Source organism: Delphinapterus leucas, chromosome 1 (assembly GCF_059928025.1).
Source record: "Delphinapterus leucas isolate spDelLeu-1000000601 "Yukka" chromosome 1, BTC_Dleu_Yukka2, whole genome shotgun sequence".
NCBI classification, from domain to species: Eukaryota; Metazoa; Chordata; class Mammalia; order Artiodactyla; family Monodontidae; genus Delphinapterus; species Delphinapterus leucas.
This window is the reverse complement of record NC_143129.1, coordinates 68,019,825-68,043,144: the sequence shown is the minus strand read 5'-3', so window position 1 is coordinate 68,043,144 and position 23,320 is coordinate 68,019,825. Positions and strand designations below refer to the sequence as shown.

At 39.8% G+C, this 23,320-nt stretch overlaps 1 protein-coding gene across 8 annotated transcripts in view; it reads left to right on the top strand.

Moving 5' to 3' along the window:
- The window catches only part of POU2F1 (POU class 2 homeobox 1), a 186,589-nt gene that overhangs the window by 161,145 nt on the left and 2,124 nt on the right, over positions 1–23,320 (top strand). For 6 of the 8 annotated variants that reach the window (XM_089911642.1, XM_089911627.1, XM_022560043.2 and 3 more), the window contains 3 exons: positions 7,740–8,085; positions 8,854–8,942; positions 11,726–23,110. In XM_089911642.1, coding sequence (XP_089767768.1) covers positions 7,740–8,085; positions 8,854–8,942; positions 11,726–12,033 — 743 coding nt within the window. In that variant the 3' untranslated portion in view covers positions 12,034–23,110. Of the gene's footprint in view, positions 1–7,739; positions 8,086–8,853; positions 8,943–11,725; positions 23,111–23,320 lie in introns of those variants that run through there. The other 2 variants (XM_089911659.1, XM_089911650.1) reach the window with 2 other exon arrangements.

The following is a 23,320-nucleotide window of genomic DNA, read 5'->3' as shown; positions in this document are numbered from 1 at the left end:
TCAATACAAGTTTTTATGTGGTTATTTGTTTTCAGTTCTCTTGGGTATATATTTAAGAATGGAATTGCTACCTCGTGCAGCATTCTGGAATATTATGAACAAGTTTTTGCCCCCCAAAATTAGGCAACTTAGGTGAGATGGACAAATTCTGAGGCTCAAATTACCAAAACTGACTCAAAAAGAAATAGAAAACCTTTAAAAGACCTAAAACAAGTAAAGTAAGTGGATCAAAAAGAAATTCCTGGACTCAGAGGGCTTTAGCAGTGAACTCTTATCAGATATTTCACAAAGAAATAAGAATTAACCTTTAGCAGTCTCTTCCAGAAGATAGAGGAGGAGGAACAACTCATTGTATGAAGTCAATATTACCTTGATTCTAAAGCCAGACAAAGTTATCACAAGAAAAAGATTATGAACCCATATCCCTCATGAAAATGAACACAAAAATCCTCAATAAAATCTTAGCAAATCAAACCCAGCAACATATAAAAAAGATTATACATTATGACCAAGGGGTTATCCCAGGAATGTAAAGTTGATTTAATAACTGAACATAAATTAATGTAGTACACCATAGTAATAGAAGAAAGGACCAAAACCTCATGATCATCTGACTAGATATAGAAAAAGCATTTGACAAAATCCAACACCCATTCATGATAAAAACCTGGAATAGAAGGGGACTTCCTAACCTGATAAAGAGCATCTACTAAAAAGCCTCCAGGTAATGGCATACTAAATGCAGAAAGACTGAATGCTTTCCCCCGCTAAGATTGGGAATAAAGCAAGAATGTTTGCTCTAGCAGACTTCTAATTAGCATTGTAGTAGAGGTTATAGTCAGCTTAATAATGGAAAAAAATTTAAAACATCCAGTTTGGAAGGGGAGAAGTTAAAACTTTGTTTTCATTATCCTATATGTATAAAATTCTCAAGGAATTCACACACCAAAAAGCCTACTAGAACTAGTAATGAATTCAGTGTTGTTGCAAGACACAAAATAAATATACTCTCTCAAACTCTCCAGAAAAATGAATGGAGAGATATTCCATTTGTAAATCATATATCTGATAAAGGAATTATATCTAGAACATATAAAGAATTCTTAAAATTCAATAGTAAGTATACAGGCAACTTAGTATTGTAAAGGGGCAAAAGATTTTAATATACATTATACCAAAAAGAAGATATAGGAATGACTAATAAGCACATGAAAAGATGTTCAACATTATTGCTCAGCAGAGTGCTGTTACTGTATAGCTACAGAGATGACTACTGCAGAATCTTGTTTTAATCCTAGAGAACAATCATTACATTGTTCAAACAGACAGAAGCTTATACTATAAAATGTTGTACATTCATAGTAATTTAAAATTACCTTTATGTTCTAAGAAGCTGTCCTACATAGGAGCTTTGTAGGTTTTTCATGTGTAACATATTATAAATTTATCTTTTGAATATAATAAATGTTTTCATATAAAAAAATAAAATCATAATGAGATACTACTTCATACTCAATAGAATGGCTATAATCAAGAAGACCAAAAATAATAAGTCTTGGCAAGGATGTGGAGAAACTGAAACCTTCATGCTTCGCTGGTGGGAATGTAAAATGATACAGCCACTTTGGAAGACACTTCGGCATTGTCTTTAAACTTTAAACATAAAATTACCATCCCACCCGACATTTCCCCCAAGAGAAGTGAAAACATTTCCACAAAAACTTTTACACAAATTATCATAACAGCATTATTCATAATAATCAAAAACTGGAGAGACTTCCCTGGTGGTGCAGTGGTTAAGAATCCACCTGCCAATGCAGGGGACACCGGTTCGAGCCCTAATCCAGGAAGATCCCACATGCCATGGAGCAACTAAGCCCATGCGCCACAACTACTGAGCCTGTGCTCTAGAGCCCGCGAGCCACAGCTACTGAGCCCGTGTACCGCAACTACTGAAGCCCACGCACCTAGAGCCTGTGCTCCACAATAAGAGAAGCCACTGCAATGAGAAGCCCGTGCACCGCAACGAAGAGTAGCCCCCGCTCGCCGCAACTAGAGAAAGCCTGAGCAATGAAGACCCAATATAGGCAAAAATTAATTAATTATTTAATTAACTAATTAAAAAAAAAAACCCACAAAACTGGAAACAAGCCATTGCCCATCAACTGATGAATGAATTAAACACCATGTGGTCTATCCATGTAGTGTAACAGTTTTCAGCCGGAAGGAAGTATTGGTTCATGCTACAACATGGATAAACCTTGAAAGCAGTATGCTAACTGAAGAAAGCTAGATGCAAAAGACTGCAAGTTGTATGATTCCATTTATGTGACATGTCTGGGAAAGGTAAATCTACAGATACAAAAAGCAGGTGACTGGAGGCTGTAGGTGGGAACAGGTGTGACTGCAAATAGGCACAAGGGATCTTTTTTAGTCATACACTAGATTGGGGTGGTGGCTGTACCACTCTGTCAATATATTAAAAATCATTGAATTTTACACTTAAATTGGGTGAATTTTATGGCATACAGATTGTACCTCACTAAATCTATTTTTTAAAAAGGATGAGGTGGGTGCTCACTTTGGCAGCACATATACTAAAATTGGAACGATACAGAGAAAAGGGTTGGCAGATACAAGCCAATGTAGGATAGATAAACAACAACGATTTACTGTCTAGCCCAGGGAACTATGTTCAATATCTTGTAATAAACTATAATGGAAAAGAATCTGGAAAAGAATATATATATATACACACACATACAACTAAGTCACTTTGCTGTACACCTGAAACTAACACAGTACTGTAAATCAACTATACTTCAATAATTAAAAAAATTTTTTTTCAATTAAAAAGGATGAGGTGGGAAACAGGAGGTTGTGCCACACACTATATTCTTGCACGTAACTTCCTACTAACCTTGTGAGGTGGTGATGGCGTCTAATTCTGTTTTGAGGATGCGAAAGCTCAGCAGGCATCACTTCCCTGATCAAAGTTGCCCAAGTAATTAAGTTGCCAAGAATATAGATAAAAGATATATATTGATTAAGAGGTGATTCACTGGGAGAATTCATTTGAAGATCCCATTATTATACTCTAGTGCTCATATGACATTCATGTTGAAGACACCTAGAATGTGGTTGGAGGATAACAACCAGAAAGAGCTACTTTGAATGGTTTCTGGAGTCATCATCTCTTAGCCCAGGTTAAATTCACTGATGAAATTATTGGGATTTTCTTCGTATATATGCGGGATTTTAAGAAAGTGATACCGAATGGTCTGAAAATGGCAGTGGAGAGTGAAGAAAAGGCTACTTTAAGCCTTTGACCTCAAGTTCATTTCAGAAGTTTGAAAAGAAAGTAGTGCCCGTAAGTGAAATCAGGTTAGATAAGCTGAAAAATTGGTCAAGAAAAGATTGAAATTATATTGAAATTTACTAGCAGTAGAAGAGAAATGAGAGAAGATATATACCTTTCTATAGAACAGGGGGCAGGTCTTAGGAAAAGAGTGTCAAAGTGAAAAAGTATGTATGAATCTGCCAAACATATAGGACCCAACACAGCATCAATAGCTCAGTGATATAAATTGGTCTGATAGATTTAGAACTGAATAATGAAACTATGATTAATAATATCCACAAAGATGTAATTGTACTTTGGAACAGCAGCGGTAAAGAGGGAATCATCTTATTTATATTTTTGAGAGGGACAGAAAAAGGAGTAAATCCTCCCTTTTCACTTAACAGTAAGAAAGATATGTTTACCTGATTAATTCAGAGACCACATAACCCTTTTGTGTAGCATGATAGGAGGTGGGAAAAGTAGAGTCAGTACTGAAATAGATGGTGTCTAATTTTCTCCCAGCTCTGCAATATGTGAAAGAAACATTTCCTTAACAGTTAAAATGAGAGATGAATTCTAGGTATTCTTAGTATAGACCAGAAGAAGGCTTCAAAATAGATTTTAAAAGAACAAAACTGCCTGAATTTTTAATACAGCTATTATGAGAGAAGAGAATCTTCTACGGCTTAGCGTTAGATTTTATCACAAAGAAAGTTCTTTTACATAGATCTTTTTTCCAATATGCTTATAGGTTTGAAACACTTATTTTGATTGGTGTAGTTCTTCTTTCATCTCTGAAGTCTTTTATACCTCATAGAAGTATTATATTGAAAATTTATAGATGTTTTTGGTCTTTTTCAGTTCTCTATCTTGAGAAAATACCACTTAGGTTCTGCTCTACACATATATGTGGTTGATTATATCCTAGAACATAGTGACTTTCGCTAAATGAAGTTCCAACTAGTTTAGGTAACCGGTTTTTTTGTATGTAGCATTTACTGATTACTGAAGTCAGAGGGCCTGTTCTGTACTTTGATGATGTTAGATAGCATCAAAATTACAGCTCATTGGGAATAGTTGGCATCTTCTTTATCTGTCCTATGCCTTATCAGTTATTTCTGCTTTAGGCAAAGGGACTTGATATTCTTTTTTTTTTTTTTTTTTTTTTTTGCGGTACGCGGGCCTCTCACCGTTGTGGCCTCCCAGGTTCCGCGGCCATGGCTCATGGGCCCAGCCACTCCGCGGCATGTGGGATCTTCCTGGACCGGGGCACGAACCCCTGTCCCCTGAATTGGCAGGCGGACTCTCAACCACTGCGCCACCAGGGAAGCCCGACTTGATATTCTTTAAATAACACTAGGCCTAACTTCTAGAGATATTTTAGACCTGTGCCATACAATATGGTAAGCACTAGCCTCATGGCTTTTATACATGTAAGATGTGGCTAGTTTAAATTGAGATTTGCTTTTCAAAGCTTAGTATGAAAAAAACTCCTTAAATTTTTAAAATATTGATTTTATGTTGAAATATATTTGGAATATACTGGGTTAAATAGAGCATAATATTAAAACTAATTTCACCTGTTTCTTTTTACTATTTTCAATGGGACTACTAGAAAATTTAATTACATATGTACTGTATTTCTGTTGGACAATATTCATCTATAATAGTAAACCATTTCAGTGAATGTGTTTTAGCTGTCAGTGATATTTTTAATGTCAGTTAGTTATTTGTATTCAAATGTTTGTTCTCCTTACAGCAAAAAGAAATTTTGGCATTTTGATTTTTTTTTAGGCCTCTCAAAGAACAATTTTCTAGATCTTCATTTTTCATACTAAATTTTATGAGAATCATAATATCATTGTATGTTGTTGTTCCCTCAAATAAGAAAATGTTGGGAATTCTCTGGTGGTCCAGTGGTTAGGACTTGGTGCTTTCACTGCTGGGGCCCCGGATTCAATCCCTGATTGGGGAACTAAAATCCCACAAGGTGTGTGGCACGGCCAAAAAAAAAAGAAGAAGAAAATGTTTACCACAATAGACTTTTTGAGAGCTGATTTTCATTACCCAATAGCCACTTAAATTTTTTAATGCAAAGAAGGCATCTGACCCTCAGAATGGCAGAAAATATTTGCAAACGAATCAACGGACAAAGGATTAATCTCCAAAATATATAAACAATTCATGCAGCTCAATATTAAAAAAACAAACAACCCAATCCAAAAATGGGCAGAAGACCTAAACAGACGTTTCTCCAAAGAAGACATACAGATGGCCAAGAAGCACATGAAAAGCTACTCAACATCACTAATTATTAGAGAAATGCAAATCAAACCTACAGTGAGGTATCAGCTCACACCAGTTAGAACGGGCATCATCAGAAAATCTACAAACAACAAATGCTGGAGAGGGTGTGGAGAAAAGGGACCCCTTTTGCACTGTTGGTGGGAATGTAAATTGATACAGCCACTATGGAAAACAGTATGGAGGTTCCTTAAAAAACTAAAAATAGAATTACCATATGATCCAGCAGTCCCACTACTGGGCATATACCCAGAGAAAACCACAATTCAAAAAGACACATGCACCCCAATGTTCATTGCAGCACTATTTACAATAGCCAGGTCATGGAAGCAACCTAAATGCCCACTGACAGATGAATGGATAAAGAAGATGTGGTACATATATACAATGGAATATTACTCAGCCATAAAAAGGAATGAAATTGGGTCATTTGTTGAGACGTAGATGGATCTAGAGACTGTCATACAGAGTGAAGTAAGTCAGAAAGAGAAAAACAAATATCGTATATTAATGCATATATGTGGAACCTAGAAAAATGGTAGAGATGAACCAGTTTGCAGGGCAGAAATTGAGACACAGATGTAGAGAACAAACATAGGAACACCAAGGGGGGAAAGCAGCGGGGGAGGTGGGGTGGGGTGTGATGAGTTGGGCGATTGGGATTGACATGTACACACTGATGTGTATAAAATTGATGACTAATAAGAACATGCTGTATAAAAAAAATAGAGAAAACCTATTTATTAGGTTTATAGACATATGTGCAATTAAAAAAAAAAACACTGCTGTTACCTTGGGGAAAAAAAAGACTATACATTTTCCTGTAAGCACAGGTTTAGTCACATCCAAGTTTTGGTATGTAATATTTTTATTATCATTCAGTTCAGATTATTTTCTAACTCCAATTGTGATTTGTTTTTTGGGGAGTTACTTAGAAGTAGTGTATTTCATAACTTCTAGTTACTTTTTTGTTACTGATTTGTAGCTTAACTACAAGCCAAGAAACACACTTTGTATAATTTTAATACTTTGAAATTTGTTAAAATTTGCCTTATAGCACAATATGGTCAGTTTTAAAAATGTTCCAAGCGTGCTTGAAAATAATTTGTAATTTAAAGTTTTGGAGTGTAGTGACTATATATCTGTGTGTTGAATCAAATTTGCTGCTCACGTTATTTAAGTTTTTTATATCCTTACTAATTTTGGGGGGGGGTCTACTGGTTCTGAAAGAGTTATCCTCTATCAATGAATGACAGCAGTATGTTAAATCTCCTATTATGGTAGTGAATTTGTCTATTTTTTCCTTGTAGCTCTGTTGCTCTATAAAATTTGAAGTTAAGTACATACAAATTTAAAACTTCCTGGTAAATTGGTCTTGTTGATACGAAGTGCCCTTGTTTATTTCTAGTAATGCTTTTGCTTTCAAGTCTACTGTATCTGTTATTATATAATTTCCTTTTAGCTTATATTTGCACAGTATATCTTTTCCAATTCTTTTACTTTCAACCTTTTGTACCATTATGTTTTTTTTTTTAATAAATTTTTAAAAATTAAAAAAAAAGGCATCTGGACATATGCCTTTAGTTATTTTCGTACTGTTTCTGTACATGTTATTGATACTTATTTGAGAAAAATGTGTAACTTTTAGTTTTTCTTGATTTCATTGCTTTGTTTTGATTTTTCTATAGAGACTACTAAGGAGATTTCTGAATGAAAATGCTTTTCAGAAGCTTGGATTTTTTTGCTTGTACATTTCTTCCCCAGAGCAGTTGTGTTCTGTAGTTAGAGCTTCTGTGTTTTTTTAATTTTTAATAGGAAATTGGAAATGGAAAGCTGTGTTCCCTGTTTGTTTTATGGTTACTTTATTGCTCTTGCCTCTTAAAGTAGGTTCATGGCTTTGGTTCTTAAAATGTTTGTTTTTGTGGTTAATTTCCCTAGAAACACTAAACTCGGTTAATGAAAAAGGACACGTTTAGAGGTTACTGGATGGTAAATTAATTATTCAGTTGATTCTAGATTATGGTTGAATAAAGCAGCCATTCTTCCAAAAACATTTACAGAAGGTCACTTTCTAATATGATTCCCTTTTCAGGCACTACAGACACCACCTCCAACAACACCGCAGCCGTGATTTCCACAGCGCCTCCAGCTTCCTCAGCAGTCACTTCCCCTTCTCTGAGTCCCTCCCCCTCTGCCTCAGCCTCCACCTCTGAGGCATCCAGTGCCAGTGAGACCAGCACAACACACACCACCTCCACTCCTTTGTCCTCTCCTCTTGGGACCAGCCAGGTGATGGTGACAGCATCAGGGTTGCAGACAGCAGCAGCTGCTGCCCTCCAAGGAGCTGCACAGTTGCCAGCAAATGCCAGTCTTGCTGCCATGGCTGCGGCTGCAGGACTAAACCCAGGCCTGATGGCACCCTCACAGTTTGCAGCTGGGTAAGGTGCTTTCTCATTCTGTTTACATCTGAGAAACAGCTAGGAGGTCATCCCTGGAGTAACTTATAGGGAATACTTTTTCATCACTATCTTAAATGCAAAAAAAGACAAAAAACAAAAACAAAAAATCATTTAAAGCCATAATCTCTTTGAAATGGGTTGCTCTATAGTAGTAGCACAAGGATTTTGATTATGGTTGGAATTAAGTTTCTTAACACTCTGGAAGGACAGTAGTCATACCTTTATTTCTAGATGAAGATACAGAACACCAGGCCACTGATTATACCTGAGCGATGGGACCAGGAAGAAAGCCCAGGATTCCTGACTCTTATTCTTATGCTTTCTCCATTAAGCCCTGAACTGTCTGCTTTCTAATTCTCAAACATAAATAAGAGATACAGTAATAGGATTCCTAATTTTATATTACCATCAAACAAATAAGAATTACTTCGTAAATATATTCCTTTCTCTGGTATTTTTTCCCTTTTGTTTTGGAAAAAAGGAGAATGAAGTAATTCGAAGAGTCAAAATGACTGCAAGTTTTACATTTTGTGTGGACCATAACCTTGTTTTGCTTTGTACAAGTGAGCGTCAAGGAAAGCAGTAACTTGGAAGTACTAACCACACTATGTAAGAGTGTAAAGAGAGTAACACATTTCCATATACTTCCCCAGTTGTATTTTCCTTTTTCTTATCCATTTGGGTATGTTGTCAGACTGGCACAGGCATCTGCATTGTGATAAAGTGACTGCTCTTTTGTACTTTCAGAGGCGCCTTACTCAGTCTCAATCCAGGGACCCTGGGTGGTGCCCTCAGCCCAGCTCTGATGAGCAACAGTACACTGGCAACTATTCAAGGTCAGTAGAATTTTTTTCCTTACTTAGCCTTTTTTTTTTTTTTTTTTTTTTAATGGTGGGAGTCTGCTTTGCTAGAGGTGAAAGTGATGGGAAGAGCTAGTTGAATTGATAATGCTCGCTAACCTGAGGACCAAGAATGTGTCCTTGTAAACAGCTTTGTAAGAGAAATATAGGTGTCGGTCTGTAAGAACAGGAAATATACCTAGTTTGGTGTATTAAGAAACCAGGACTGGGACTTCCCTGGCAGGCCAGTGGTTACGACTCCGAGCTTCCACTATAGGGGGCGCGGGGGGTCCTGTCCCTGGTCAGGGAACTAAGATCCCACATGCTGCGTGGTGTGGCCAAAAAGAAAGAAAGAAAGAAAGAAAGAAACAAGGACTTTAATGCTGATATTTATCTTCTTATGTAAATAGACTTGGAGGCAGAATTTCCTCCTACATTTATCTAAATAGTCATCCAAGACCCATCCCCAGGCAAACTTGACCAACAAAAATTCTCCAGTCCCCACCCCCGCCCCTAAGAGAGCCTTATACAAGAAGGCCCTATAACGAATTAACATTGGAGCACATCATGCAGACTTCAGGAGTACTTTTAATTCTTGGTAGGTTCTTCCCTTTTTATATCCCCATCATTATAGAGCATATATTCTCTTGGATTTTCATGTCTCTTTTCCAAGCCCAGATGGGTCCCTTTTGGCCTTAGCATGCTATCCAGTCTAAAATGAGTCTAAATCCACTCATTCTATATATTGAAGGGTTTGATTTGTTTAACGTCTGAGCTTTGTGTTTGAAGATGCTTGCTGTTACGTGATTCAAGGAAACACTTTGAGATATCACTATATTGATCTGAGAAATTTTTCTTAAAATAATTTGGGCTTAAATGAGAGTTCTTGGGGCCAAAAATAAGCTGTTAGCGAACTTCAATTAAGATTAGTGTTTCGATGAAAAATAAATAAATAAAAGAAGAAATAAATTAAGAAATAAAAAAAATTTTAAAAGTAAAGAAATAAATTAAGAAATGAAAAAAAAAAAAAAAAGATTAGTGTTTCGGGCTTCCCTGGTGGCACAGTGGTTGAGAGTCCGCCTGCTGATGCAGGGGTCACGGGTTTGTGCCCCGGTCTGGGAAGATCCCACATGCCACGGAGCAGCTGGGCCCGTGAGCCATGGCCGCTGAGGCTGCGCGTCCAGAGCCTGTGCTTCACAACAGGAGAGGCCACACAGTGAGAGGCCTGCGTACTGCAAAAAAAAAAAATTAGTGTTTCATGGATGATATCTCTACAGTATACTGTAGACAGTATTAGTTCCAGACAAATCTAAAACATGACCTAGATTACCTTACATTATATTGACTTTCTCATTGACTAAATCATATGTGAAATTGATGGTTAGATCTGTAAAGCTTTTATTATAAAAGGATTTCTTTTTGGAGTAAGATTTGTGATAAATCACGTTTTCTCTTGCATTTCGGTGTACCTCTGGGCTGTAGTGATACTAAAAAGGCAAGATGCCTTCCATAGGGCATAACTGAGTACAGAACAGGTACTGTCTGGGAAGATCTAGAACTGGACTGTGACCCTAAGCCTGGAATCTCAGAAAACACCAAGCTGCACCAAGACTCACTGTTCTGTACTCTTTGTGTCATCATGTTCAAAGTCAAGGACATTCCCTCAGCTCCTCTCTCTTTCTTTATATATTATGTAAGAAATCAATCATTTTTAATGCCACTAGGAAATACATGTGCCTCAAATATACATGTGAGGATGTGGTTATATGAGTGAGGGCATTGTGGGGGGTTGTCAGATACAGGAAAAGATATTAGAGTGCCCAATTATTTTAATGAAAATTTTGATGATGAAGGAGAAGCAACAGCATCACAGAAAAATTCTTACGTATTAAAGCAAGTCCTAAGCTTAGAACCCACCTGCATCAGTATAGCTCTGCTTTCCTCCTACAGAGACTCATCATTCTCCTTTGTGCAGGTCATAGAAATTAAATGTTTTGAAGTAAGAAATGAATCACACCTTATAGTTTATTTGTTAATATATAACTTATTTTAGAACTAAAGTCTTTTCGAAAGACAGTTTTTATCTTGTATATCACAGTATAAAGTGCTCAAATTTATCAGTAATGCCAGTTTGTTTGATAAAAGCTAACTATATTTTAACGCCTTAATCACTGTAGCTAGTTTGTTTTTTGAATGGAGGTAATCTAAAGGCAGTGATCTTCATTAAAAACAAAATTATTGGATTTAACAAATATTTCTAGGTAGATGGAATAAAGTTGAGATTTCAAGATAGAAACATGACTCTTTGATTCTCCTCTCACCTATCCTGATCATGCTCATTAAATTAGAGTTTTCAGGGGGCTTCCCTGGTGGCGCAGTGGTTGGGGGTCTGCCTGCCGACGAAGGGGGCGCGGATTCGTGCCGTCTGGGAGGATCCCGCGTGCCGCGGAGCAGCTGAGCCCGTGGGCCATGGCCGCTGGGCCTGCGCATCCAGAGCCTGTGCTCCACGGCGGGAGGGGCCGCAGCGGTGAGGGGCCCGCGTACCGCAGGAAAAAAAAAAAAATTAGAGTTTTCAGTCCCTTAGGCTCTTTCAAAATTATAAATAAACTTTAGCTGGTGACAATATAGTGCTGTAATTAAGGGTAAAAAATTCAGTTAAGGGATGCGCTTTTTCCATCTGGGTTGTGGGAAAACTCAGTACATTTGATGTGTTGTTTGGCTTCTCTGGGATGATGCTAACGTTCTCCTTCCTGCCTGTTTTGCGGGGGGTTTGTCTGTAGCTCTTGCTTCTGGTGGCTCTCTTCCAATAACGTCACTGGATGCAACTGGGAACCTGGTATTTGCCAATGCGGGAGGAGCCCCCAACATCGTGACTGCCCCTCTGTTCCTGAACCCTCAGAACCTCTCTCTGCTCACCAGCAACCCAGTTAGCTTGGTCTCTGCCGCTGCAGCCTCTGCAGGGAATACTGGACCTGTAGCCAGCCTCCATGCCACCTCCACCTCAGCTGAGCCCCTCCAGACCTCTCTCTTCACAGCGGCCTCTGCCAGCGGGGCTGCCTCCACCACCACCGCCTCCAAGGCACAGTGAGCTGGGCTGAGCGACACCACCAGCCCCCTTCTTCACTCCGAGTGCAACTGGCTGCCAGCCTGGCTGAGACTGAAACACGTGATGGGCTTCCACTTGCCGTGTTGCAAGGGCAAGGGAGAGGAGGGAGAGAAGAAAAAACACATGCCGGAAAAAAAGGATGGAAATGGGACAACATTTGCCTAATTTTGTAATAAAACACTGTCTTTTCAGGATTGCTTCATGGATTGGAGAACTTTCTAACCAAAAATTTTAAAAAAACAAAAAAAAAAAGGCAGAAACAAAAAATCAAAAACAAACAAACAAAAAAATAAGTGAAAGGACTACTTATCATTTCCAGCAGTCATGATGACGAGTTAAGGTGGGTTACCAATTCCAATATAGGAAGGGGATTTCTTGTTTGTCTAAATTTCTTTTTTTCTTAAAAAAAAAATCATTTTTATGGGTCTGTTGTACAGGCCATTAAGTCATAACAAGGTGTTTATAATCGTATCGTGTTGGGGGTTCCTTTCTTAACTGGTACAATTTAGGCAGGCCTGTATTACTGTATCTCTATTGTTACTGTTGTTGTTGTTGTTGTTATTGTTTTTTATATATATATATATAGTTTGGACATGTTTATCTCTTGCTCCTGGATCCTATTTCAGTGAGCTCCCACACTGTGGGGCGGGAGGGTTTTAGGGTAAGGGGGACTTAACGTTCTTAATTGCGGGGAATGTTCTTGCTGGTTTCCTTATCCTTGATGACTCTTACAGAGGTGCTAGAAAATTATTTTCTTTTGCCACTTATGCAAGAGGCTTGGTGCAGAAGCTGAAGGCAGTGTGTGCAAACACTCCCACTCCACACACGCCCCCTCCCCCCCCATCAGGTGGTGCCTTTGGAGCACTTTTGCGTAGGAAGGAATTCCTGCTGAACTGTAGCTCTCACTCACCCCAAATCATTGAATGACCTGAGGCCCAGATCCTGTGGTGCAACAGTGCTGCTTTCTGCTACTTTCAACAGGAATGGCTGTACATGTTGCAGGGCAGGATTTGGTTCCGAAGAGCAAAGACTACTGCAGACACCTAACTTGGTGGTTCTCCTGACTTCTTATCTCCTGAAATGCTCTACTGTTGGTGTGTTTGTTTGTTTTTTCCATTTTGTGGAAGTTTTTCATCCAAACTTCCTTTAACTTACTTGGCAAAGAACAAAATAACTTACTGAAATTGGGAAACTTTTCCCTTCTTTTGTTTTCTGAAGGAACTCTACTAGACTGTTTTCCATTGGTTATAGATCACCAAAAGAGGTGTGATGAGAAGAGTCTGAGGTTAGCTACAGACTTTCACCAGATGGCTTATCAATTCCTCTAGCCCTGACGCTCTCCTTGGTTCTCTGACTAGAGAAGGCACTCATTAGCCGGGCATGGGATCTGTAGAACCTCTGAAAGACTTTGAGCAGGAACTTTGCACACACCTCAAGTGTCTCCTTGGTTTGTTAGTGATGCTCCTGCTAGGTAGGTCTAAATGGCAGTACACGTCTCTGTTCATTGTAGAAGGCGATTAGCTTCCATAACTGTTTTCAGGGTATTTCTAGACGATGTAAATGAGCCCATGAAAAGGAAGTGTTTATGGAAGTAGATGAAGAGGAATGAGGGTAACTTGGAAATGAGATTTCCCTTTTTGTCAGTGTTCTGTTATTATAGTATCTGTATCCAAAAAGTTCCCAAAAGACTGGATCACTGCAGTGCAGCTCATCTGAGCTCCCTTCTTATTGGAGTGAAAGGTTCCCATCTGGTGTTTGTGGGTGCTTGCTTACATCTCCAGTGGTCCTATGACTGCACTTTTTCCCCGTTTCGAGCTGGGGGCTGAGAGAGAGCTTACAGGTAATTTTTCTTCTGCATGCTCTGCTTATATCCACAAGGGAGCTTGGATTCTGTGTATTTGTCTCTTCACGATGTTGGGAAAGGCAGTGATTCAGACACAATGTGCATTTTTGTTTGTGATCATCCAAGTGGGAGACAGGCATATTAATATTAAAAGACCAGAAATGTTTTAGTTCCCTTGTTAATTTTTCTTCTATTCCTTCTGTCTTCCCATTTTATTTCACAAAGTATTTAATTAACTACCCTTCACCTTCCTAAAATCCCTCCAAAATCAATGAACTGCAAGCAGGGAAACTAACAAATGTCCATCCACCGTTTTTGTGTGTGGTATGTTTTTTTTAATGTTGTTTTTTTGACTAAGCTTGAACCAAAGTCAATTTTTAGCAAGCTGCTGTACTAATGGACTAGTTTATATCGTGCAGTTCAGACACATTGAGGAGATAGATGCTACTGACAATTTCTTTTTTCATTTGTCTTTATTAATTTTATATAAAAGTTGCTGCTTGTTTTAACCTTTTGTGTTGGTAAGTTGTAATATCCTCTGGGCAGACATTAACTTGATTTTTTAAGTAGTTTATTTAGTTTGGTGTGTAAATAGAATGGCAGTGTCAGTTACTAATTTTTCTCCTCTTCATCCCACTGTTTCTCTGATGTAGTTGAATTTAATCTTTTATCCTGATTTGACATCTCTAATTTTAGTCTGTGCAAATGATTTTAGGGCTGTCAGTAATACTGTAGCTGCCCGTAATGATGAGTCCCTCCCTTGGGAGTGGTAAGTTAGGAGGAAGGATTCAGGGAGGGAAGTGCTGATACCCACCATACTGGATTAGAGGTTGTAGCATTAATTTCCCAAAATCGCTACCAAAGGAAGTGTTGAAACCCAAGGGACTCAAGCCCAATGGATTAAGAGGAAGAGCAAGGAAAAGGCTGTGTTTGTTTGTTCTCCTGTGTGGTTCACAAATGCTCCCTCTCCCAAATAAGATTCACCAAGAGACTTCGATATTAAAAAAGAAGATACTAAGCTTTAAATGTCAGTACGATGGTCTTCTCTTCCCTGCCCTGTCTATATTCTCGAGTTAATTCGGGAGAGGGGGATTCTGCCTCTGTGTATGTGGGGTTGTGGATCACTTTATGAAGATAAAATTTAAACCAGCATAAAAACCTGTGTTTAAAAGAAGAAATAAATCCTTAGACAAAGGTAACTTTTAGAATTTTTCTCTTTTTTTCTCTTATTTAAAAACAAGTTGTGAAATGAAAGGTACATTTACACATGTACACATGGAACACTAAAACAGCTTGTTGATGGGTGTTTAACTTAAAATTGACTCCCATCATCATCATCCCTAGATAGTCTACTGATCATATTCTGTCATGACTCAGCCTTTAGTCCTTTTTTACTTTATATCATCTTTTTTATCATCTCAAGAAATGCTTTTTGAATTGAATGAATCTCCTAAGCTAAGGTACTCAGACTTAACTTTTAGTCACCTCATATGGGAGAGTCTGGAAATTAAGAGGGACCATTTGACCAAAAAGAGATGTTAGAGATGTTTGGTAGCGTTTCTGCATTTCAAAGAGGGAGGGCCAGATAGGTGTCTCATTCTTCTTTTTTTCCCCTTAATGTTTATGCAAGTTTTATTTTATCCCTGAATTTGGTTAACACATATTAAGCCAAAGACTAATTCTAAACGCATTTATAGCGATACTATATTTGCCCATGGTAATGGGCCCTCCCTAGGGAGTGGTGAATGTAATTGTTTGAATCCTGCTTATCACAGCGGGGCAATTTGGTTGTGAACTTTATTTGTACTCTGTATAAATCTAAAGGACAGCAGAAAGACCTGGAAAAGGGCTTCTCAGAGGAACAGTATTATTGTTCCTGATTTAAGAAATATGTTGAGTGCTATGTTAGTTTAAATGTTTCTGAAGTTACATAGGCAGCTTTTTAGAATTAAAAAAATTGTTCCTATCCATTCATTACCTGATATAAAACACACTTGCTTTTATTTATTTGGTAAGAAAGATCAATACCATCCTAATTTACTCAACTTATTATTGAGGAATGGAACCAAAGGAATCCAACTTTCGTTTTGTGTAGGACCATACTGATTTGTACTTCATGGTAGCATTATTAGAAATTAGCGTTTTTTTACAAGGGCAAATAATATTAATTAAAAGATTTTTAGTGAGATTATCTTGCCAGTTCTACACAGTTCATTCATTGTTTGGGAGAAAAGCACAATTGTACCTCTTTTTTACATTATTTTGTTCTATTATCCCTCATTTATTTGGGAAGGTGGGAGGAAACCTTGTCTATATTCAGAAGCACAGATACTTGCTTGACACAATATTTAAATTCAGCCCAATCTTTATCATTAAATTTTCTATTTAAAAATTGCTGGGAGAGCTGGATACATTTGAAAATGTAGGAAATTAATGTAGATTTTTAAAGTTGTAAATCCTGATAGTCAACATTGCAGTTAGTGTATAATAAACACTTGGCTTACAAAAGAAGCTCTTTGTTGTTCATAGTCTAAAGTTGTTCCCAAACCATGTCATCCTCACAAAACTTTCTTTACCAAGAAAAAAGTGAAATCGTTACGGTAGGAAGAAAAGAGAGAGAGCGGACACAGGGAGCAGTCAGCAAGCCCTGAGCGCCAGGGCTGCCCGTGAGCGCACGGGGCGGGGCGGCGCCTGGTCCACACTTCCTGCCGGCAGTCTGCTGTGGCCTTGGACCCGCAGGGGCCCCCAAAAGTCAGTCTGCGATCTGAGAACCCTCCGTTAAAGGGCCTCAACAATTAATTATGAGAGTTGGTCCAGTACTTCCTCCTTAATCGGCATGTAAAATTGATGAATTTAAAGTTTATTCGTTCAGACCGTGTTTATTGGAGCTGAAAATGTTAAAAAGACCATCAATACTAATGGAGAAAAAGACTCAAAACTTGAAATTTAAAATTACTCAAACGGGCAAGAATTGATGGATTCATTTGATCATAACCATTATGAGTTCATTTTTGTATGTGTGTGTGAAAGGCATTTAGTGAAAGCATTTAGCTTAATCACAGCCCTGGCCATCTATTTGCATAGATGGTGCACACAGTACAAATGTGAACTTGGTCAGAAATAGGATAAGTAAACTGCTTTCATCATTAAAGGCTGATTCTAATCCTGTTCTGCCTCATTCTTTTCTTCATCTAAAGAGATTCAATGGGACACGCCTGAAATTTTCAGTAAGGTATTTGAAAGGATTCCATCCAAAGGGCAGGGAATATGTCTTTTCTCAGAGTTGTCAGGTTTACACCCAGATTTCCATATGATTTGTGAAGTTGCTTTCTTCTGACCATCCTTATTCATGAAGCAGTTCCATGTGTGGGCTCTTCTACTCTCAGCCTTTGCTCCAAGCAGCAAACCTTAGCAGCTCTTACGTTGATTCTGTAATCTGGATCTCCTTTCCTCTCTTCCTTCTCTTCCTTTTCTCTTTGAATGGTGATACCTTAATCTGGGAGGTAATGCTCGTGGGTAACAGCTAGCTTCTGGCCCCTCCATAAAATACCTCAGCATAGTTTAGCATTGTTACAGAACTGGTTTTAAACTAAAAACCAAATAAATAAGTAAAAAGAAAAAACTTTATAAATAGTGGAAATAATTCTAGCTGTAGCATTTAGTCGAACTGATGTTTATTATGATTGATAAACATGATTGATGCTGTATGCATTTGGGATCCTGTTTATAGGTTACAGTTTATAGGGTTAGGGAGGGTGGGTGGGGAGAGAAGAAGGTGATTATGTTAGAAGGAAAACGTTGCATTGCTCGTGTGTGTGTGTGTTCGCTTTTCCTTATCTCTGTCTTGCCAAAGGAAACTTGATCATCCCTGTGTTTGGGTTTGGGATTCGTCAGCCTCTCTGCGGTCTGGCCTGCAGTGCAGTGTGTGGTGGCGTGCAGGTTACACGTGGGTTGTCCAGTTCAGGGTCCTCGAAGGCATTTACATCCCTTCCTGTGGCTGCCCAGGCCCCCCATACCCCGCCAGCCTCTCCTGATGATTCATTACCTCTGTACGTAGCAAGAGCTTAGGAGAAGGATGAGTGTGTGAATGTCGGGGTGTGTGGTTGAGAAATAGAGGCAGAAGTAGAGAAGCACCATTTAATTTGGAGAGGAAAGGAGAAATGAATGATTGATGCATCTTAATCTAAGAAAATTAAGCAGGTTTTTTGTTTTTTGTTTTTTTGTCGCCCTCTGTCATGTTACTGAATGTTGTGCTAGTAGCACAACAGTTTAAAACCTCACTTCCTTTTCTCATACCAAGGCTAATTTTGTCTCGACCAAAAATGCGAACAGAAGGAAACCAGATCAAGAAGTTGAAAGCCAACCTGCTCGCCTCTTACCTGTGATACGGTGTGACCTTTAGGGATGGGTTAGTTAGTGAGATTGAGAAGAGTATTGTTCTTAGTGGGGATGTGAATGAGAAATGTTGCTGGTTTAGGCACAGTTAAGAGTCCTTTCTGGCCATACTCTGGGACAAACTTTCTCGGCTCCCTGAGTTCAGATATAGACTCTATGTCCAGAAAGGCTATTTTTTAATAAGTGATCCATCTCACAGAACCTAAGTGGGGTTCGGTTTGGATACCAAAGACACTGCATTGTTTATCCTTACGTTTTCAACACAGGCAGAGGGAATAGGAACAAAAAGCTGAAATTTGGAAAAGCTTTACCTTTGTCTCTTTCCTTCTCCTCTCCCTCCCCATCCCCACTTTTTGAAGGAAGTCTTATTGGTCATCCTGGCTTTGGAAAAGAGATTTATTTAGTTTCACTCTGCTGGCTCTGTAAAGATGGATAGAGTTGCTAAGTGTGGCAGTGATATTCTTGGAACTGCTGGGAAATTTAGGGGGGGTGGCAAAAGATGGGGGTAGAATTCTTTTCTTATTTCCCTTTATCTAACACTTATAAAGAGAACCAGTACAGCCTGTTTGAGTTCAGACGATATTTAGTTGTTCTGTCACTTGTGAAGGATAAGCATTTTCAAGAGCAAGATTACATGGAAATCCAAAAGGCCTTCCTTTATTCTTCCACAGAGCTGTATTGTTCCAGAATGTTTTTACATATGGGCTCTGGGGAATTGAGTAGTTCACTGTTTTGGTGTACTATTGACGAGACACGGAAAAGAGGGGAGGGATAAGAAATTTATTGCTCTCGACAGAAAATGATCAGGTTGCAGAACTTCATGACAGCTTTACTAATCTTATTGTTCTGACGTTATATAAAAGTGGTATTAATATTGTGTGACTTTTCAAAGCGCTAGGTAGGTCAGGAAGCAGGTATCAAGGCTATTGAAGATAAGAGCACTTGAAACAACAGTTGAGGGAAGACAAGGCATACATGATGGACCGCCACTGCACCCGGAAGTGAAGCTCCCACGGTGGGCAGGGCAGGGCCAGTGCCCTTTACGATTCTTTCTGCGTCCCTGAATCAGCCCACTCCTCACAGGGCCGTGCCACCTTCCGGTTCAAACCCAGGACACTGTCAGAAAGTTCAGACCCCAAATCTAATTTACTGTAAAAAAAAAAAAAAAAAAAATTATTGAGGTCTGCTGCAAAGTTCCCCCGAATTTTCTTTGTTTACTTGTTCATCATTGTTTTCATGGAGTCAGCCACAACCTCACAAAAGCAGCTTAAGGCTTCTTTCGTAACTTGGCAGTGGCATTGAGCTCGCTCACATGATGTCCCAAAGTCTGCAGGCAGACAGTTGGGTACAGTGCTGTTTCCAAAATGAGACATCCAAACACTTCTTTAAAATTGGGATCTCCTTCGAATGAAAAAGGACAGAGCCAAGGAGAGAGAAGACTCTGTACTCCTACCCAGTCCCTCAGCGTCTCTAAGTCTGAGCAATAGAGCAGGAAAGGGAAAGCACTTTCAGAAGCTGGAAAGACAGTCCTGTTAGGAAAGGCTGTAGTTGTAGGCAGGTGGGGTGCCACGTCTTTGGTTCTCATCCTGCGTGGGTCTGCGGAAGGCACGTACTGTATGAGAGTAGAGTGGACTAGCCTGGTTGCGTGTAAAACTGCAAACAGTTGGGAGGGGGAAAGGAGAGAACCAAAGACGTTGCAACTGTATTATAACATTGGCTTTTGACAGCGTAAATGGTGTGTCGTGTCTCCCCTGAGTGCGGGCAAAGTGGAGACGCAGACTTCTTCCGGCTTCTTACCTCTGCTCGCGGGGCCTGTGTGCATTACTCAGTCCACAGGAGGTGTCACTCCGAGGAAATGCCCTCCCCCACGTTAGACCGTAGTTCAGTCCCTGCAGCTGTGGTGGTGGTGGCAGAGGCGAGGTGAATAAGCGTGGGGTTTTCCGCCCACCACGAGTCCAGGAGCTGTTGTATACCTCATTTCTAACTCGTGACTGAGTAACTTGCTTTAAAACTTTCTCTAAACCCTACAGAGTTGCCAAGTCTGCCCTCCCTCCTCTAAGTAATGTTGAACTCTGGCCTATAGCATCACGGGACCTGTAGCCTAGGGTGGGACCTCCCAAAGCCTCTGAATGTCGCTGCTTTAAAAGCTACTGCAAACTGAGGGCAAATTGCAATCTTCTCCTTCTTTTTGTTGCAGGGGGTCTTCCCAGGTCTCTTAACATCTGTTCCCTGCCACCCCGCTCATAGGGGCTGGCCAGCCGGCCACACCCCGACCCCACCCCCCATCTCTGACTGCTGGCCACACCTCCGCTCCAGTACTTGCCTTCTCCCTGGTGCGGGGAGGCCATCCCCTTCCCCTGTGAGGCCTCAGGGCTCTGCTTATCTTCAGGACTTTGGGTGGAAGGGAAGACACCAAAGGCTCCCTTAAGCTGACTGCTGCATACACATTTCACTCTTTTTCCTTTGACGTGACCAAAAGAAACCCAAATATTTAAGTTTTTATTGTTATTAATATTATTATTATTTGACAATCTTATATCCAATGGGCTGTCTAGAAGCTGCATCCCCCAGCCCTTCACCTTTTCTTTGAATGTAGTTCCCAACCTTCAATTCCCACCCCCAATGTCGAAAAAAAGAGCTTTGCCAGGTCTTACTACTGCTGCTATAAGCCAGGGGAGGGTGGTTTCTTTGTTTTGTTTTGTTTTGTTTTTTAAATTTCCAGCCAAAACCAAAGATTTTTTAATGATTGTATAAACTCAAAACAAACAAAAAAACCAAAGAAAAGGGAAGTCTTCAGCGTCAATCCAGTCTGTGGCGTCCTGGTGTTTAGAGGAGCGAGGCCCGGGGCAGGGAAGGGGGGGCCCCTGACTGCACTGAAAGGGCAGGGAGTCTGTTTCCGGTGTTCCAGGGTGTGCAGAGGCACATGCTTGGTAGCTTTGGCTCCTGCCAACCTGTGAACGTGCCATGGAACAAACTGGCATTTCAGATTTTCCAAAATGGTAGGCAGAAGCCCATCACCACGATAGTCCTCCCTATGACAGCCATGGTCACTGCAGGGGCTTAGCGCAGGGTCGGGGAGCCCGGGGCTGCTGCTGGGCGCCTTGGACTCCACAGAGTGGGGGAAGTTGAAGACACTGGTGCAGGATTGGCTGCTCTGCCGGGTGCTTTAACCTCTGGGGCCGTGCCGTGAATACTCGCCAAGGTGCCCTTCTGAGCCTTTTCTCTCTTTTCCTTTACTGGAACTGCTTGGAAGTGGCTGTCCTGTTTGTGAGAAAACACGCAGAAGGATTATCAAGCTTTTTCATTTCTTCTTACAGTAGTTTCCTTTTTGCAGCACCACTGTGCAACTATGCATTGTATTTCACAACCTTTTGTGCTAGGTAGATGCCTGTGACTTTTTAACTTGGGGGGTGGTGGGTGCAAATGAAGGAACTTTTTACACGGATCTTTTTAATCTCAGTTGATTAGGGGAGGGGGGGGATTTGGTTCTAGGGTCATACAAGCTCTATCCCAAAGCAAAATCCAAATGTTAATAATATTAGCCTGATGCAGATACCAAAGATAATTTCTTTCCTGCAGAACCTTAGACTTGTGTATTAAGTACGATTACCCAGCACTTGCATTAGTCTAACCTCAGTAATTCCAAAGCTTAGATGTATATTTTGGTATATTTCTGGGATATTAAAAAAAAAATGTCGTTTAACTTCTTGTTTGTTTCAGTGTAATGCTCTTAAAGTCATAGCATGAAGATAACTGAACTGTCCTATTCTTAGTAGTTTGAAACAATAGTATTTTTGTATGTTTTGGGTGTGTCTATGTATGTAGTAACATAACAGTTTTCACTGCCTAGGTGTTCATAATAAAAAAGAAAACAAAAAAGTTCTGAGTGTACATAATATTCAGTAATAAACTTCCACCGGGGTCAATTTGGATTGAATATTTGCTGATTATCGGTCCCAACTGGGATTTTGTTTTGTTTTAAAGAGACAGTGGTTGTTTTGGGTTTTTTTCTAAAGCTGTTTTCTTTCTCTCTGTCTTTAAATATCTTAACTCCCCCCACCTTTTTCTTTTCTTCCTTTTTTTTTTTTTTTTTTTTTTTTAAATATTGATTCAGGGGTGTTTTTCCACTGTTGTCAAGGGAGGGACACAAGGGGGAATTGACCCCTTGGCCTCCCAAAACTTTTTGTTTTATGTACTTAACTTTAAAATGTGAGTTTGAGTTCTCTTTTGTGGAAACTTAAGATGTGGTGTAAATGATTCTTTCCAAAATTGTCCAGCAGCTTTAATGAGGCAGTGACAATTCCTAAGTAGTTTATTGGGAGTCCTTTTACATTTCTCCTTAGATAACTCTGCAATCTGGTGGCTATTGTATAGCCTCACTGTCCCAGACGCCTGGTTAGCCATTTCCCCTCGGATAGGAACATGCTACAAGAATCAACCCATAACTTGGGAGTCTGGGGCCTCGTTATCTGGGCCCCCGGGAGACACACGTTTTCTTGGTTTTGAAAACCCGAAACACAAGCAATTTACATTTGGGGGAATTAGCTGATACCTCCTGAGGCCTGAGGAGGTGGTGGGGAATATGAGCGGTGCTGTCTCTTTAAAAGTGCCCTTTATATGATTCCCCCTCCTGGGGCTGCCTGCAGGGGGCTGTAGGCTTGGGAGAGGTTGTGTAGGTGACAGTGAATCAGAATGAAAATGGTAGATTTTGTGTAGATGCATTTGTCTGCTGTAATTTTTTATATATATTAAACTTACTGTAACTGTACAGTTCATTTCTGTTGCAAAACATCATTAAACCATTTTCCAAGTGTTTTCACATTGTTTGAGTTTCTCTGAAGTTGTTGCGTTGGTATTCGGGATGCTTCACACATTCCCATACAGACTTCTCAACTAAGCCTTCCAACTTATTTTTTCCAGCAGGTGCTCTCAGGCATCCCAGGATCACTGTAAGCACACTGGTTCCTCCGCCACCCGTACCCTGGCTTCGGCACGCTTCCCCCTGTGCTCCGTGGGGCGCTGGGGCCACCA